This window comes from Panthera leo, chromosome B1 (genome assembly GCF_018350215.1).
Source record: "Panthera leo isolate Ple1 chromosome B1, P.leo_Ple1_pat1.1, whole genome shotgun sequence".
Lineage (NCBI taxonomy): Eukaryota > Metazoa > Chordata > Mammalia > Carnivora > Felidae > Panthera > Panthera leo.
The window spans coordinates 188636506-188655157 of NC_056682.1; the positions used below are offsets into that span (position 1 = coordinate 188636506).

Genomic DNA, 18652 nt, shown 5'->3' on the forward strand with positions numbered 1-18652 from the left:
CCCTCCCCCCCCCCCCCACTGGGAGCCCCGAGGCAGCCTCTGACTTACTTGAATCCCTTTGGCATCAGGATGCACTTGGAGTCATGCTGGCAGGGGTTCAGGTCCTGGGCACAGAAGTCCAGCTTCTCCTCACACAACTCGCCTGTTAACACGGCAAACGGTGTTAGTTCACAGACAAAGGTTAACAGGCTTCCCGCCAGCAGGCTGTCAGGGGCCTCAGAGGTTAGCACAGCTTGTGACTGGGGAAAAAATAAATCACAAGATACGGAAGCAGAAGATCCAAAGGGCTGGTTATGCTGCTACACAGTCAGGATTTGGGATAACACAACTACTGTGATTTGTAACTAATAGGAGCCCCTTTAGAACACACTGTTGATGAGAAAAAGGAAATCTGAATGCTTTTCATTTTCTGTTGTTTCGTTTGTTTTAATTTGGACTTTTTAGGGGCGCCTGGGTGGCTCAGTCGGTTAAGCATCCAACCTCGGCTCAGGTCATGATCTCATGGTTCCTGAGTTCCAGCCCCGCGTCGGGCTTTGTGCTGACAGCTCAGAGTCTGGAACCTGCTTCGGATTCTGTGTCTCCCTTTCTCTCTGCTCCTCCCCCACTCATGCTCTATCTGCCTGTCTCTCAAAAGTGAATAAACGTTAAAAAAATTAATTTGGACTTTTTACTGAGGTATAGCATATACCCAAAGAATAAATGAATAGCTAACAAATATTCACATACTGAACCCACTAACGTAACCAGCATCCACATCCAGAAACATACCATTTACCAGCATCCCAGAGACCTGACCCCAAGGCGACTAACCACTGTCCTAACAGGACCAAACATGAGTTGTGCCTGTTTCTGAATGTGACAGAAATAGACTCATTTGGTATGTACCCCTTTATGTCTGGCCCGTTCTGTGGTTTTATGTTTGGAAAACTAATCCTCATATCTTCATAGTCTCCAAGGTCTCATAAAGTCTGGAAGAAAAAGATGTTGTTTCTCTCTTATGACTTAATTGCAACGGCTAATAGACTACTCCTTAGTTATATCCACTAAGAAAAAAGCAAAAGAAGAACGAATCTGGACAGAGTATCAGTCAACTCATAAAGAACAAATTTTATCAATAAATGAGAGCTAAAAGCATAACCATGCAGATTCTAGACACTTTATGGTGAATTGTATGCCTGCGAATCTCTTAAGAAATTTCTTCAGATATAAATAATATGGTCGTATCTTATTTTCGGATATATTTGGCTAAATAATGATTTTTGGTGAGACTTTCCCAATCACTGTGGGAGATAATAAATAACTAGAAAGATACAAAATTTAAAAGTCATCTCTTTTCCTACCTTACCTCTAAATCACTTTTTAATTGTGTTATATGCGATAAGTGAATGAATACAGTGACACATCCAGACAGCTGTTCATTTCCAAGAAACTATTAGAACTTTCATTCATTCAAAGTGTGTGGATTTAAACAGCATTGTTTAAAAACCAGGAGTTTACACACATTCCTTTGTTATAAGACTATCTTTTTAAGGAAAAACTTTGCTAACTGGTAGAAAGAGTTGCTTAGCAACTCAATGTGGCATATTCAAGAATCTGTATCCATGATGCAAATATATAAATGTAGTCAGTTATTACGTCAATTTGGTGTATGATAAGTTAGGTTTTTTTTTCTGTCTCTTAAAATGAACTAATTACATTGAAAGTCTCATAGATTTCTTCTTTGTAAGAAAGTTGTCTGTGTCTCTAGATTTGTGATACAAAAAGTTTTTAACAACATATAAATGATGAGCTACTTTTAAACAGGGTTTATATAAAGCTTTTCACTTTCAGTTAATATTATTTTAAGTAATACATCTTGATGGAATTTATTCATTATAATTTATCAGCCTACCATGAGGAAATAATTTTGAATTTTCAAATCAAACCTATTTGGTTGGATACAGGTTGTTTATAGTAATCTATAGACAAGGTAGGTTGTAGTAACTGATGATAGAGAGGGACCATATAAGATATATATAATAAGTATATATTGTATATTGACCATAAAATATATATTACATATATATATTGTTTTCCACTCAATACTCAATAAGAAATTGCTTTAAAAATTATAAAAGGGGAAATGTTTGATTTCTTAGTCACTTAGATCCACTCCAACCCAACTCAATCCAATCTAATCAAGCTGACTTATACCACAGCTCATAAGGATTTACAAAGAGAAATTCATCTCTTAAGAGAAGAAATTAGAGTTGACCCTTTCTCCTCCACCAGGTGTTTCTCCATAAACTTGATGTGGAAAGGAATAAGAAAGGAGATGGTTGTAAGACACTGTTGGCTAAACAGACTGGCCATTCTCTAATTAACAGCTTTAGGGCAAAACATGCTAATTTGAATGTGAAAAGCTATACCGATGTGAAGTGTTCCTTAATTTGCAAGGAATCTATCTTCTAAGAACAGCACAGCAGCAGTATTAATCATTACTAAACTTGTGTATGATAGTTCTTTGTGACCAATACATAACTACACATTTGATTCTGGTGAAGATGGGCTGATTACTTCAAAAAGGATCTGTCTCCCTTTAAGTGTCACCAAATATTACAATACTAACAAATATTATATTCCATCACTCACTTTTAAAGCCAAATTTTGCAACCTATACTCTTGTCTCCTGTGTCTATTTATGATTTTATGAATTTATCTCAACTCCAGGTCTGGGCTAATGGTGTTTCCTTTTGTTTTAGTAACTTCAATAAGTTCTGTTGTCAATTTTTCCATCCATTATATGTCCCCTCTTTATGAGTTTGTTAGCTATCTACAATTTTTATATTTCATGTTTGCCTGTGCCTATCTTATGGCACATCTATTGTATGAATTTACTTATTGACTTAATAAATATTTATACAGTGTTTACTGCTGTGTGCCAGACAGTTTCAAACACTGTATAAATATGGAGTTGCTTAATGTTCCTGACAACCATTTAATAAGGAAAGGGCACAGGGCTGTATGGTTTTGGATGTGATAGATATTACTGGTGTTTACCTCATTCCTTTCTTTGACTGTAAGAGCACTGAGAGCAGTATTCTTGGCATATTTGCCTTCCTATCTATAAAGTATGATGTTATGACACACTAAAATAATAGTTATTGAAAAAAGATACATGTTTTTTAAGATAAGAGTGCTATCTTGTTGACCTATATTCAACTTGGACTTCAATTTAGCATTTAGACAATTTTCTGTTCAATGGGTAATAGTCACCCATAATTAATAATAAGTACTTACGACTTTCCTTTAAGCATTACTTTAACTTTCCTCTGGCCAAATATTAAATGTTTTCATTGGACTATTTATTTTTTTCAAATTATATTGGATTCTGCTGTGTTGGACTGAAGGTAGTTTTAAAGTTCAAATACTGTCCCACAGAGGTGAAACTCAAGAACTGAGCGTAAGATGGGAATTGTAGCAAGCTCCATAGACAAATGTACAAGTTTAGATCTACTTCTCAACAAGTAAAGAAAAGTTGGACATTTGAAAGCCGCATTCGTTTTCCAGGAAGAACAGAAATAAAATGCACTAACATTAGTTCACTCATATGCTTTTAGTTACTATTGAAAATTTCTCCTAAAACTTATAGTATTGAGTGAACATTATGCCTGCCCCTTCCTTCCTTCCTTGTCTTTCTTTCTTTCTTTCTTTCTTTCTTTCTTTCTTTCTTTCTTTCTTTCTTTTTCTTTCCCTGTACTTCCTTCACTCTTTCTTTTCTTTTCTTTTCTTTCTTTCTTTCTTTCTTTTTCTTTCTTTCTTTCTTTCCCTGTATTTCCTTCTCTCTTTCTCTCTTTCCCTTTCTTTCTCTTTCTCTTTCTTTCTTTCTTTCATTCTTTCTTTCTTTCTTTCTTTCCTTTCCCTGTATTTCTTTCTTTCTTTCTTTCTTTCTTTCTTTCTTTCTTTCTTTCTTTCTTTCTTTTCTTTCTTTCTTTCTCTTTCCCTGTATTTCTTTCTCTCTTTCTTTCCCTGTATTTCTTTTCTTTCTTTCTTTCTTTCTTTCTTTCTTTCTTTCTTTCTTTCTTTTTTCTTTCTTTTTCTTCTTTCTTCCTTTCCTTTCCTCTCCTCTCCTCTCCTCTCCTCTCCTCTCCTCTCCCTTCCCCTTCCCTTCCCGTTCCCTTTCCCTTTCCCTTTCCCTTCCCTTCCCTTCCTTCTTTCTATGTGTAGCCAGAGCTAGTACCAAATTAGTGAAAAAATCAGGGAAAAATAATGGAAAATAAGGTAACTGTATTTGCTTTTTTGATGCTCCAGGGCCTGCCTGATATAATATCATCAATGGCTACCTTTCCTCCTGAGATGATAAAATATGAGGTGATAAGGAAAGGTGGAAACATTCTTTATTGTACTACACATAGTTAATGTTATAATCTGTTATCCTGTAAGCGGGTCTTTATGTTTTTAACATGGAAGTAGGAAAGATATGTCAGCTCACTGGGGTGGTTAAGGGCAATGTAGTTGCATACTGGTTAAATCTCAGTACCCATGAACCCCTCAAGATACAGGGGTCTAGACAAACATTGACTCCATAATTTGGCTCCAATCCACTCTGCTAAATCCTAGGAAATCCAATTTTTTATTTGCTTTCAGGTATGTACCCTTAAAAGTCCCAAGTGACAAATCAATAGCGTGGAACAATGGTTGCCTGGCATTTATGATTTCACTTCTAATCAGATGAGTAAATTAAATTGCCTTATGCTTGCAATTTTAGACTTTGTGTGTGTGTGAGAGAGAAAGAGAATTAAAAAATGTTTTTAATGTTTATTCTTGAGAGAGAGCGAGAGCAAGAGAGAGAGAGAGAGAGGGACAGCGTGAGCAGGGAAGGAGCAGAGAGAGAGGGAGACACAGAATCCGAAACAGGCTCTAGGCTTTGAGCTGTCAGTACAGAGCCTGATGCGGGGCTTGAACTCACAAACCACAAGATCATGACCTGAGCCAAAGTCAGACGCTTTATCTATTGAGCCACCCAGGTGCCCTGAGAGAGAGAGAATTTAAAAAGGGATATGTGTGTGTGTGTGTGTGTGTGTGTGTGTGTGTGTGTGTGTCCATGTGATATCTACGTTTTGGAGAAGAAGTGGAGAATGGTCATCCAGGAAACCTATCATTATTTCTTCAGAGAAACAGAGGTTAGTGAATGAAGTGCTATAACTTGTGAATAAAAAAACACTGTATCTAAGGGGTGCCTGGGTGGCTCAGTAGGTTGAGTGTCTGACTTCAGCTCAGGTCATGATCTCGCAGTCTGTGGGTTCAAGCCCCGCATCGGACTCTGTGCTGACAGCTCAGTGCCTGGAGCTTGCTTTGGATTCTGTGTCTCCCTCTCTCTCTGCCCCTCCCCTGCTCATGCTCTGTCTTTCTCTCTCTCTCTCTGTCAAAAATAAATAAACATTAAAAAAAAATTTAAAAAAATACTGTATCTCGTAAACAGGTGTCTTTTTCGTAAGAAGATGACATCTAGTTCTTGGATTGCTTCTTCCTGATTGTGTCTATCAGGTCCGTGTGGGGGAGAGTGGGGTTGCAAATGGCCAGGTTCTACAGCTCTACTAGTATGAGCTGCAAGGGATCAAGGCAGGAGTGATGCCCACTCCCCTCAAAGCCCACTCTCGAGGAGGAAATATAATCACTACTTACTGAACACCTGTACATGTGGTTTTTCTGAAGAATTTGATGTAGTGGTAATGTGACCACATATCCGGGCTTACTTAGGACAGTCCTGGTTGATACCCGTTGTCTCAAGGTAATTACCAATAGTGTCCCCATGCACTCACACCGATGACTTCATTTGAATGATAAATGTTATGGTCACCTTGTAGTGGAACACTAGAAGCAAGATCATCAGAATTGATGCTCTGTTTGGAGTGAGCAGTGAGCCAGCATAAAGAGATACCGGGGAGTAAGTATTCTTAATGGGTGAGATGAAATTTGGGTCGCTGAGTTATTGCTTGGAATGGCCTTCCACAACTTACTCAGTATAAGACAGTGGTCTGGCTGCAGGAAAGTGAACTATTTTATTGTTCTGGGCCCCAATTCTTCATTGGTAAAATGATCTTCTGGAATTGAAATTGTGCAAGGTCAACTGTGGCTCTAAAACAATCTCACACACACACACAAAGGAAAATGCTTCTACAAAGATGGATAATGCAGGTAGCAAGTTAGCTGCTCAAAACATATTGCATTCAGTGGTGAAAACAAAGTGTCAGTATGTGCTCTGAGCCCTCTGAGGTTGTGATTTCGTGATCTTATTGAAATGAGGCAGAAATCTCAATGCACTTTGATGGTTGTTATGGGAAAGGGTACCTGCAGTCAGCCTTGCCCCCTGCTTCATTTTAGATCTATGAATGTAGCTGATTTTAATGTTCCTTCCTTCTTGAACACCAGGGGCCCTTCCTTTTATCTTCATTTATACTTCTGGCATCTTTGTATAGAGACCGGTGTTAAGGGGCACCTGGGTGGCTCAGTCGGTTAAGCATCCGGCTTCAGCTCAGGTGGTGATCTCATGGTTCGTGAGTTTGAGCCCCGCGTTGGCTCTGTGAAGACAGCTCAGAGCCTGGAGCCTACTTTGGATTCTGTGTCTCCCTCTCTCTGCCCTCTCCTGGTTGCACTGTCTCTGTCTCTGTCTCTCTCTCTCTCAAAATTCAACATTAAAAAAAAATAAAAAAGAAATGCCTGTGCTAATGCTAGGAGTAAAAGGGTGAACTATTATAATAGCAACAAAATTATATTCCTATTCTCATGGAGATTATACACGAGAGGAAGAGGAGAGAGATGTTAGTCAATAATTTCAAAGTAGTTATAAGATTGCTGGTGTGATAAAGGCCAAGTGGAAGATGTCATGGTGCTTTAGGAGGGGGACTGACCATGTGGGAAGTGCTTTTAAAGAATTTACACTGGGAGGGGAGAGTGAAGAGCAGGGGAGAGGCTCTGTGTAGGAGGCTGTATTCATGGAAAATCTCAGCTCTGAAAGAGTGGGAGTGAATCTGGGAAAACAAGGCACCAGAAGAGGTCACAGAGGCCGGCAGGGGCCATGTGGTAGAACGTGCAGCGGGTACCACTGAAGGCTTTTTAAGTTGGAGGATGGCCAGATGATACCTGCGCTTTAAAAAGAACATTCTGGTTCCAGTGAAGGATGGACCACAAAAGGGCAGATAAAAATGGACATGACGGATGATTCAACTTGCACTTAGGTGGCAGTAGATGAGATGGACGGCCTGGAGAGATGTTTGGGAAGCAGAATTTATGAGAATTTGTGATGGATTGGATGTGAATAGGGGAGAGAGAGGGAGTCATCTCAGACTTCTAGGTTTCCGGTATGTATATATTTGGAAGTACTTCTCAGTGACATAGAGAACACTTGAAATGACCAGGTTTTCTGGGGCAAAATCAGGAGTTTAAAATATAGTGATGTGGTGTTATGGGTTAATTTGGGTCCCCTCTCTCTGTCTCCTAAAAAAGATATGTTGGAATACTCCGGTAGCTCAGAATGCGATCTTATTTAGAGATAGGATCTTTGCAGAGATAATGAAATTAAAATGAAATCATTAGGGTGGGCCCCAATCCATTATGGCTGATGTTCTTATAAGAAAGAAACATATGGCATAGAGGAAAGATTGAAGAGACACAGGGAGAAGATGACCCCACAGGCCAAGGAGAAAGGCCCACATGGATTGTTCCCTCAGAACGGTCAAAAGGAACCAACCCTGCAGACACCTTAATTTCAGATTTTTAGCCTCCAGAACCATGAGTCACTAAATTTCTGTTGTTTAAGCCACCCACTATGTGGTACTTTGTTACAGCAGTAACAGCAAACCAATATAGGTGGTAAATGCTAAATCATTAGAGAATTATAGTGGGGATAAAACTTTCAATTTATGCCATATTTCATTTTTTATTTTTGACCCCTATCTTTTTGCATTCCTATTTCATTTCATGTGGCTGTCCTCTCCTTGTCCTAAAATTTTCTTTTAGGTCTCTGAGATTCTCTAACAGATTCTGGAATAAGTGATGCACAAGGAGAGGGAGGAACCCATGACCATGACCTCTGCACTGCAAAAGAGTCAAGGTCCAGCAGAGCACAGCAGAGTAGGTGGGCTCCACACTTGCTGCGGGGCTGGAAGTCTCCCTGCAAAGCACTGTGTCTGGGTGAATTTGGACCAGTTCCTTGGGCCTCTCTCCAAGGGGAACTGGTGTTAACAGTTAGGGTCTCGCTAACAGGGAAGGCTGCCCAGATGGTAATGAAGATTCTCCTCCTTTTAGGGTATCAAAGGTGACAAGGGCCAAGGGAATCCCAAACTACTGTGTTTGTAGAGAGGGAGAAAAGTGAGTCCAATGTCTTATTTCATCAACTTTACAACGAATTGGGAGATGGGCTTGAACTTTGAATGAAAGCAACAACTAATAATAACTACCAAGTATCTATATTATTATTACTTAAAAATAATAATCAATGTTTTTATTAAATTATGTCAAAGACATCAAAGCTCATGATAAGTGGAGGATGCCTGTGTTGAATCTTGTCACTAATCATAATTTACATTTCCCCCACACGTTCAAATTTCTTAAATATGCCTTTTCTTAAAAAATACTGGTTTAACTCAGGACATTGTTGAAAAATTTTATCCACAGTGATTCTTTGGCAAATCAATGAATAATGAAGATACTATATATTTCGTGGGAGTTAACATTAATGTTTCCTGAAACTAATAAGAATAGTGTAAAAGGAAATCAACTACTAATAATTGGATTAGTTTACATGTACCCTGGTGTGAGAATTTCTTATTTGACCAAAATACAAAGCTGCTTTAGTTTAATAATTTTCATAATAAAATGTTGAGAAGAAATATTTTGAGATAGAACCACAAAATGATTCAAGGACATGCATGATAATGCATGATAAAGTCCTTACTCTGGAGAAGTTACAGTCTGGAAAAATTACAGAAGAAAAAAAGACTCCTAATTTTCCAGTATTCCTTGGGTTTCATTTAGTGACTAAAATATGGACAGCATACTGGGGGCACCTGGGTGGCTCATTTGGTTACACATCTGACTCTTGATTTTGGCTCAGGTCATGATCTCATGGTTCTGGTTGGTGGGATCAAACCCTATGTCAGGCTCTGTGGAGAGCCTGATTGTTTCTCTCCCTCCCTCTCTGCCCCTTCCCTGCTTGTGCATTCTCTCTCAAAAATAGATATTTTTTCAAAAAAATGACTTAAAAAATATGGACAGCATCCTGGCTTAGAAACTGGATTAAAAACTTTACTACACAGTCCCCAATTCATTAGTACCCCTGATGGGATTTTTCGTCTTGGTAAAGTAAACTAAGAAGACATTTTTGAAGAGTTATCGGGGTGGGAGGGGTAGGGGGTACAATTAGTTGACGTCTGCCTGCCAAGAAATCTGGGTAGCAGCAGGTGTCACCTAGGCTTGTTCAGACCTCAAGGACTGCTGAGCAGAAACAAGGTTGGTTATTTGGTCCCTGGATTAGGATTTCTGAAATTTTTCAACTTCAACTCACTCTACTTAAAATATTAATCTGTTTAAAAAAAATTGTTTTTTTGGGGCGCCTGGGTGGCTCAGTCGGTTGAGCCTCCGACTTCAGCTCAGGTCACGATCTCGCGGTCCGTGAGTTCGAGCCCCGTGTCGGGCTCTGGGCTGATGGCTCAGAGCCTGGAGCCTGCTTCCGATTCTGTGTCTCCCTCTCTCTCTGTGCCTCCCCCGTTCATGCTCTGTCTCTCTCTGTCTCAAAAATAAATAAATGTTAAAAAAAAGAAATTAAAAAAAAATTGTTTTTTTAACGTTTATTCATCTTTTAGAGACAGAGAGAGACAGAGCATGAGCAGGGAAGGGGCAGAGAAATGGGGACAGAGAAATGGGCAGAGAATCTGAAGCAGGCTCCAGGTTCCTAGCTGCCAGCACAGAGCCTGACGCAGGGCTTGAACTCACGAACTATGAGATCATGACCTGAGCAGAAGTCAGACACGCAACCAACTGAGCCACCCAGGTGCCCCCAAACTATTCATCTGTTTTAGGGGCACCTGGATGGCTCAGTTGGTTGAGCATCTGACTCTTGATTTCAGCTCAGGTCATGATCTCAGTTTTGTGGGTTTGGGCCCAGGGTCAGGCTATGCACTGGCAGCATGGAGCCTGCTTGAAATTCTCCCTCTCTCTCTACCCTTCCCCTGCTCGCACTCTCTCTTTCTCAAAATAAATAAATAAACTTCAAAAAACATTTCCGTTTTATACCAATAAAGCAATAGGAAAAAGTACATTTGAATTATTAAGTATCTCATTTCTATTTTCAAAAGTTAAATTATAGGTTATAAATGCAGGTTGAGGATGTCTACAAGAAAAACAGTTTTAGATATGGGTACACAGCATTGCTGGAACACTGAACCGTTGCTAGTTTTTTGCTAACATAATCAGATTTAGTTTCTTTTTTCTGTGAGACAGAAAAAACAATCTCAGAGTCCGTTCTGGGAATCCTGGGTGTATGAAGGGGGAGAGGAGGGTTCTGGGGCTGCAACTGCAGGCTGTTCTTGTTCCTATTTATAAATTCTTACCAAACGAGTTTTTTTTTTTTTAAATGCAAAAGGATCATCAATATTGACAATAATAGCAAAGGAACTTATGACAGCAATCTGAATAACTGAACCAGAATTCTGGTGTTAAACTTAATCTGTTATGACACTCTCACATATACTTGTGACAGGGGAGGAAATCTAGTTGAATTCCTTATAGAATCCCCAGGACACAGAGTTTTGGGGGGTCAAGCGCATCATTGTTCAAATATTTGCATTTTGAGTTCTTGCTTGGCTCCGGAAAATCCTGAATGATTGGTAACCATTTTATCTTATTTGAACTGGTGCAGCAAGGGAAGGTATCCAAAACGGTAACCTGCAAGTTGCCTGGCACAAACTAGATGCTCGATGGCTGCCGAAAAATGTGAAAGATGGCACTTATTTGATTGCTTTTCAAGGGAAAAAAAAACTTTAATTTTTTTTTAATGTTTATTTTTGAAAGAGAGAGAGACACACAGAGACAGAGTGAGAATGGGGGAGGGGCAGAGAGGGAGAGGCAGAAACAGAATCTGAAACAGGCTCCAGGCTCTGAGCTGTCAGCACAGAGCCTGATGCGGGGCTCAAACCCACGAACTGTGAGATCATGACCTGAGCCGAAGTCTGACGCTCAACCAACTGAACCACCCAAGTGCCGCAAGGGAAAAAAAAAACAACAAACAAAACACAACAACAAAAACCTTTAAACACATTAATGAAGGAGACCCAGAGATATGAAGAACAACCTAAGGCAGAACAGAGAATAAGGAAAATCAGTAGCAGATTTGTGTTCTGAGATCCCAGCCTGAGGGATTGCTTTTGCAGGCGGGACTGGATGCACAGCCTGGTGGACTCTCTGGTATCTGTATAATCTCATCTGCCAAATAATGACGGTTCCAATTGGAAACAGACAGGATGAACTCAGGAATGGTAGGAGTGTGAGTGTCAGTACTTAAGTGACATGTTTGAGAAAGGGAAGATAAAAGGATCTGAATGTTTCTCATTACCAAAATTTTAAAATTCCATCCAATTCCTATAAAAATTTGTATATTTCCCATTTGTTCTTTATTCCTATTTAAAAAAAAAACACATTCTCTCTCCTCTTACAGATCTTTCAGTGTAGCAAGGAGATGGATAAACTGAGAAGAGGGTGGACACAGTTGATGGGATTCTGGGAGTCATCCCAGGACCTGTTAATTGAACTACACCTGCAGGAAAAACATTTCTATTTTCTCCTCTTTTGCAGAACCAGTCCAGCTCTCTTTGTTACATCTTCTGCTCAAGGTTATAATCCCAGGCACCAGAGCATATTAACACGAACAGATGCCCAGTCTCTGATCTGAATATTCAGTGTCCTTATCAATGGTGATGGTAATAATTGACTGTATTCATCACTAAGAGTGTGCTGTTATTTCTTCTAATTTTTTTCAAAGAGCCAACTCTTCCTGAGGATCCTTTTTAATAATATGATGCTTTCTTATTTGTGCTCACTATACTGAAATCTGTCCTATCAATTAGAAAGTCCATTGACCTCTAAAATATGATGAATAAAGTACTCAGATCATTCCCACTTCTCTAAACTTAATTAAATCCACTGGTTTGTACAGAAATATAATGAAAAGATATTGAGGGCTTGTGAATTCTTGAAGATCCAATAGTCACTGATAAATGTCCTTTGAGTGCAAAAGGTATGCAAAATGGACCATGGGCAGAAGGTATACATTGCCACAAAGTAACATCATGAGATAAAGTGAATCATACTTCAAAGTAGGAAGGCTCAGGAAAATACTCTATACATTTGGATAAGATATTTCAAACAAGGAAAATCATCTTCTGTTCTCGCTTTTGTTCCAAATAATACGAAAGGGGTTGCTCCATCATGTTTTGTTTGCCAGAAAGTTTGATTAGTCTTCATTCAGAAAAAGATTATCTTCACTTATCAACTAGTAAAGGAACCATATTATGCTGTCCACTTTCTTGGGATATGAGAGATGATGGCTTTGTACTGGTGAAATAACTGACCCAATTTGAACTTGAAGTACAGAATCAAAGCCAAAGAGTTTGCCTAGTAGATGTTTTATGCATTTAAAAAAGTCACGTTTGATGCTTAGCACAGTGTCCAGCATAAGGTATTTTTAAACATCTTTTGAGTTTTTAAAATGAAAAATTTACCTCCCCTGAAAATAAACAGAAAAGGAGGTATTTTTCAGGACTTCCTCTTTAGAACACTGGTGTCAAATAATGTGGCCAATCCCAACAACTACTGAAACCTTAGAAATATTTAACACTTATATTCAAGATAAATAAATCCAAACTAGATTGAATAAAGCTTGGTTAAGTTAAACTGTTGTTTTGGGCTCAGTGAGCCTTGCCTACTAACTAAAGAGCAAGTAGGACCTGGTGTTGAAAGGTAGGAAGATGAAAGCAAACCACACAATCTTGTTAGGCTGCAGAGTATTCTCTCTATTAAAACAGACTGCAGAATAATGGGAATTGAGCCCCCAAACCAAGAGCACACTGTACACACTGTATGTTAGTCAACTTGACAATAAATTATATTAAAAAAAATAGTGAAAGAAAAAAATTAAAACTAAAATAAGATGAAATAAGAGAACCAAAAAACAAAAACAAAACAACCAAAAACCACCCAACAAACAAAAAACAGACTGCAAGCGTGATTGCAACTATATTGATCTTGAAACAAAGACCTTAAACATCTTGAGGCAGAATTAATAACAGGCAATCACTATTATTAAGGTTCATAAAAATTTAAAAAATATAACAAAACCTAAAAAAAAAAAGAAAAAAAACCCAGTCAAATCCAAGAGCTCTTCAGCATTCATTATTTCCTTATACTTCAAGTCAAGTGGGTAAAGAGAACCAGAGACTTATTTCTGAAGTCTTTCCATTTGAAATGTGCATGGAAAACAGAATTACAAAATAATAATTTGAAGATAGTACTTTATCCATTCATCAGTTGGTGGACATTTGGGCTCTTTCCATAATTTGGCTATTGTTGAAAGAGGTGCTATAAACATTGAGGAGGGCACTTGTTGGGATGAGCACTGGGTGTTGTATGTAAGCGATGAATCACAGGAGTCTACCCCCAAACAATAAATTATATTAAAAAATAAATAAATAAAAATAAAAAATAAAGTAATACACAAATTGTGGAGATCAGAAAATATAGAGGTATGTAAAGAACATGTAAATTTTGTAATGCAGAAACTAACCAAATCATGTAATGTATATAGAGAAAGAGTTGAAAAAAAAAAAAAAGAAAGAAAGTACTGAAAAATATGGGAAGAATATATTATGCATATAATCTACTTTAGGTAGGAATTTCTTTATCAAAATTCCCTTAAGGATTCTTAATGCCATTAGGAATGGCAGCCCCTGAGGTTTCTGGAGTATAGATATTTAACACTGTAAGGTGTTGTTCCATACATTCTTCCATGTTATTCTCAGGCATGGATGTGAGGTGGGACAGACGTCATTATCCTTGTTTCCCAGAAAAAAAAAAAAAAAAAAAAAAAAAAGACTGCCAGAGATCCCAGAGTTGATAATATTAACTATAAGGATAAGAAATCTGAACTTTTCTCCTTAGCTACAAAAATTCATCAGTACCCCACCTGCCTTATATGGAAGGAGGTAGCCTAAAAATCAGGGGAAATAGTTTTGTAGGCATTGATTAGGCACTGTCTTTTTTTTTTTTTTAACTTGTAGATAAAATAGATTGTTTGCCTTCATTTGAATTTTGTGGCTACAGCTTTATTCTTTTCAAATGCACATGAAAGACACTTATGTACAGAGAACTGAAGAGACAGCAGAAGAAAAGCTTGTTTATCACAAACAATTAGGCAGAGCCACTGAGTGATGGGAAATAGTTCCAGGCCTGGAAGACAGCAGCAGATACGAAGGAATTGATTCCAGTGGAAGCCTCCCCACCCCAAATCCCAGTACATGCCTTGGGGTCAGTTAGACATTGGTTTGCATTCAGATCCCTACTTATAAGGTGTGCATCCTCGGGTAAGTGTTTTCTCATCTTTTATACAAGTTATTGCTTAAATTTTTATTGTTCACATCTACAGCGTTCTTTTCAATTAACAATATGTCACCTAATTATGGAGCTTCTTTTTATTTAAGAAAGTTGCTGTCTGCTATAAAGAAGTTGAAATTTAATTTCTTGTGAAGTTTTGGGTTAAAAAATAGAGCAAAGTTTGAGTGCTTTTCAAAGCAAATTCACTCAGCAGGAGATTCTTGGAAAGAGAAGGCATCTTTTATAAACATAAGCATGAAATTTAGTCAACATAGGAAACCACATGGTGATTTAAAATACTATCACACTGCCAACCTTGTTCCTGAGAGTATATATAACTATTTATGGTATATTCCTATAACAGAACAATTGCTATTATTACTCTGAGATAGAAGCAAACATTAAACATCCCTGCCCCAGACCACCAATTACTTTAGTACTTTTAAAAAGAAAAGATGACATCTGATCAAGGATGTTATTGGATTCGTTAATCTTCAGAGAGCTGCACAGGCTATATTTTAACATTCTAAAATATGAAGCCATTTTTTTTTCATGTTTTTCAACTTAACTCTGTACGTAGTAAGAGTAAGTGACCAAACACAGCATATCACCTGAATAATGCAACAGAAAAAACAATGGAGTCCTTAGCAAGCAGAGACAAAGAGAGCTGCTATATAATGCATTCTATGTTAGCCCTATCATCCTACTGCAAATGTTTCACATATAATCAGAAATGTCAAGACAAGCACATATTGTGCTTTTAGGACACTGTGCCTACACATGACACTTGAAAACGTCCAATCAGCTAAATGAGTAAAAATCCAATGTTATTAGTAATAATTCTGAATCTTCAAGCTAAAATTTCACGAAGATTTCATGATAATTCTCCAGAAATGCCTATCACCCTAATTACTCTAGGACTTCCTTTCCTGTGCCCTGATGTTTTGGGGGATCTATTTGGACCATATTGATGTCTATGATTAGATATAGGTCTTTTTACACTTTAAAAATACTGCCTAGTAGGGGCGCCTGGGTGGCTCAGTTGGTTAAGCGGCCGACTTCGGCCCAGGTCATGATCTCACGGTCCGTGAGTTCGAGCCCCGCGTCGGGCTCTGTGCTGACAGCTCAGAGCCTGGAGCCTGTTTCAGATTCTGTGTCTCCCTCTCTCTGACCCTCCCCCGTTCATGCTTTGTCTCTCTTTGTCTCAAAAATAAATAAACGCTAAAAAAAAATTAAAAAAAAAAATAAATAAAAATACTGCCTAGTAGTTATGACATTTTATACTGTGTTTGACAATGTGACTCTCAAAATCAACCTCTTGGGCTTTGTAATATTTATTTCATAAAATATTTTAATAAATACAAACATCTTCCAGTATTTTACGTTTCAAATTACTAAAGGTGTTAGTTTAATGTCATGGGAAAATTTCCACTATTAAAAAATTTTTATATCTACACCCTATCTCTGTACTGAATGACCTATGCTTTTCATTGTAAAAGTAATTCATGTTTGTGGTATCTTTAAAGAGTAAAAGCATACAGACAAGTAGGAAGTAGAAAACATTCATCTTTCTTTTTAGCCACCCCTTCTTCCCAGAGAATTTCTTTCAGAGCCTTCTGGAAATTGGTGAAGTGCACTTCAGATGCCCTTTTTACAGTGTTTGGCATAGCTATGTGTATGGCAAGGATCTGAATGACTGATTTGAGATACTGGTTTCAGATTTTGTCAACAGTCTTTTTACCGTGTACACACAATAACATCTGTGTAGCTTTAAAAGAAAAAAGGGAAACTAAAATGAAAATCATAGTAGACTTAAAAGGCAACTAACCTTTTTCCACCTCATTCAGATTAGCAGCTGGCAGCGACAAAGACAGAAGAGACAAAAGACTTTTTACATTGCAATACAACAGCAGAGCACACGAAGCCAATGTGTGGCATTAACAGAGAAGCCAAGGGTGAGAGCAAAGTAAAGCAAGGCTCAGATTTCTTACCTACGGCAGGGCCACACGCACAAACATGGAGTAAATGAGGCAAAAGGTAAATGCCATCCCAGGCAGCGAGAGGTCTGCATCTCAACGAGTTCATTTAACAACCAGCAGGTTTACTTTTTAAGACGTGCACTTCATGGTTTGTGTGTGGGCATCGGAGGTTCGGAAAATGAAGAAATAATGGCACAAAATGGAAAAGCTAAAATGGTCTGAATATTTTCCACAAAATACTTTCTAAGTCCTTACATGCCCAATTTGTATGGAAGCTTTCATTTCCTGAACTGATGTCATCCCATTAAGTAATACCATGGTTTATACTGAGACCAACTTTGTGTCATCTTTGTATATGGTCCCATGAGAATAGTGTGAGGAAGCATAGTCTTGACGTAGCTGATCCAGGGTTCTGACTCTTAGGAAACATGCGAAAACATATTTTTCGATTCAAACAACCAAGTTCATACCAGAGCTTGAGAATAAGTGTCAAGTTTTTCAGCTTTGCAGGGATGCTATATACACAATTTTCATTTTTCTAGGTTTTGAGCTAATATACTTTCTAATTTATAACTTGAGGAATTCCATAAAAATATACCTCCAAGATATGCACTCTTTTTAGGAAGGATATAATAATGATTAAAAACAAAAACAATTTTGCAAGCTGAAATTAACACCCCAGACTGAATTTTTAAATTATTTAATTATTCCAGAGTCCTACTTCCTGAATCCTTAGCATTTAAATTTAAAATCCTTAAAATTTAATTTAAAATCACAGTGAATTAAAATTTCCAAAAATTAATCCTCTGAAAAATACTAGCAAGCAACAGTCATATTATGCAACTAGAAGGACAGAGGATGGCTTGAGTTAGGTAGAAAAGAATAGTTTTGGTAACCCAGGTGGGGAAAGTATTGCAAGATTAGATAATAAAAAACAATATCGACCCTTAAAAATTATGTTGTCAATCCCTGCAGCAGGAAAGAACGGAGAGTTTTCTCCTCTAATAAATCAATCACTATTTACTGTGGTGTTTTGGTCACAAGGGCTTAAATAAATTTAATTTCCCAATGGCAGTTCATTCTATCGTACAGCCTACCCATCACACAGTAAGTTCTCTGTCAGACTGCTTTCGGGTCTTTGAATTTCCTCCGTTAGCAACGTGATGTCCATTTCTGAGTCTTGACACAGGTGCTAAAGGTAAAGCCTTTCACCATAATAATTTACAACCTTTTCCCATGAAGTTTTATTTGTTCCTACTAACCAGTTCACTTTCTCATTGTTTGCCTCTGGGGGTACAGAGTAAAACATCTCCAAACAGAAAAGCAACTTCTGACTTGAGTGATTTTTAAACAATGACAACATGATTATATTCCCTGAGCACAGCACGGTTTCTCTTCCCAGGTCTCATACTCATTAATCAGATTCCAAACTTAAATCTGAAACAATATAGCCACATTATTAAAAAAAAAAAAAAAATCCTCCCTAACTGCAGGCTTGGATGAAGTGTGATATGAAACTCTAGAGTCCAATTTATACTTCCTATAATTAAAGGCCACTTATGTGCCACTCATTTCAAAATCTGCAGATGGTTGCTTGATATTTTGTAAATGAGCTCACTTCACATGTGGACCAAAATACTACAGCTAATGGGTGAGTATGTGCCCAGTTTAGATATCTGCTCTAATGCCAACTGTCAAACTCCTTGTTGTCCCCAAGACCCAGCCCAGTGACAGTGGTAATATCTCCATGTTTTGTACACTGTGAGCTTTCTACTGAGTTCAGTATTTTTGTTAATTCTTTGCCCAAATTAAGGCAAACCAGTATTTGCAATAGCTATGACTAAAAACATCTAAGAGTCTCAGTTCTTGCTGAGAACTGTGATTCTGGACAGTCATGGCAGGTTCCCACATGATGGCCTTTATAGATGTCACATTTTGGCTAAAAAGTGGTTTTGCTAAACTTTGGGGTTTTTTGATGTGTTTCATAAAAAGAGATCTGACACGGGGAAAATGAGGCTTCATAACACTTCTAGAGGAAGTTGCAGTGAACT

General features: G+C 38.0%; 1 protein-coding gene across 5 annotated transcripts in view; it reads right to left on the reverse strand.

Moving 5' to 3' along the window:
• The window catches only part of SLIT2 (slit guidance ligand 2), a 376497-nt gene that overhangs the window by 30200 nt on the left and 327645 nt on the right, over window positions 1-18652 (reverse strand). For all 5 annotated transcript variants that reach the window (XM_042936808.1, XM_042936807.1, XM_042936805.1 and 2 more), the window contains one exon: window positions 49-142. In XM_042936808.1, the coding sequence (XP_042792742.1) occupies window positions 49-142 (94 nt within the window). The remainder of the gene's footprint in view (window positions 1-48; window positions 143-18652) is intronic.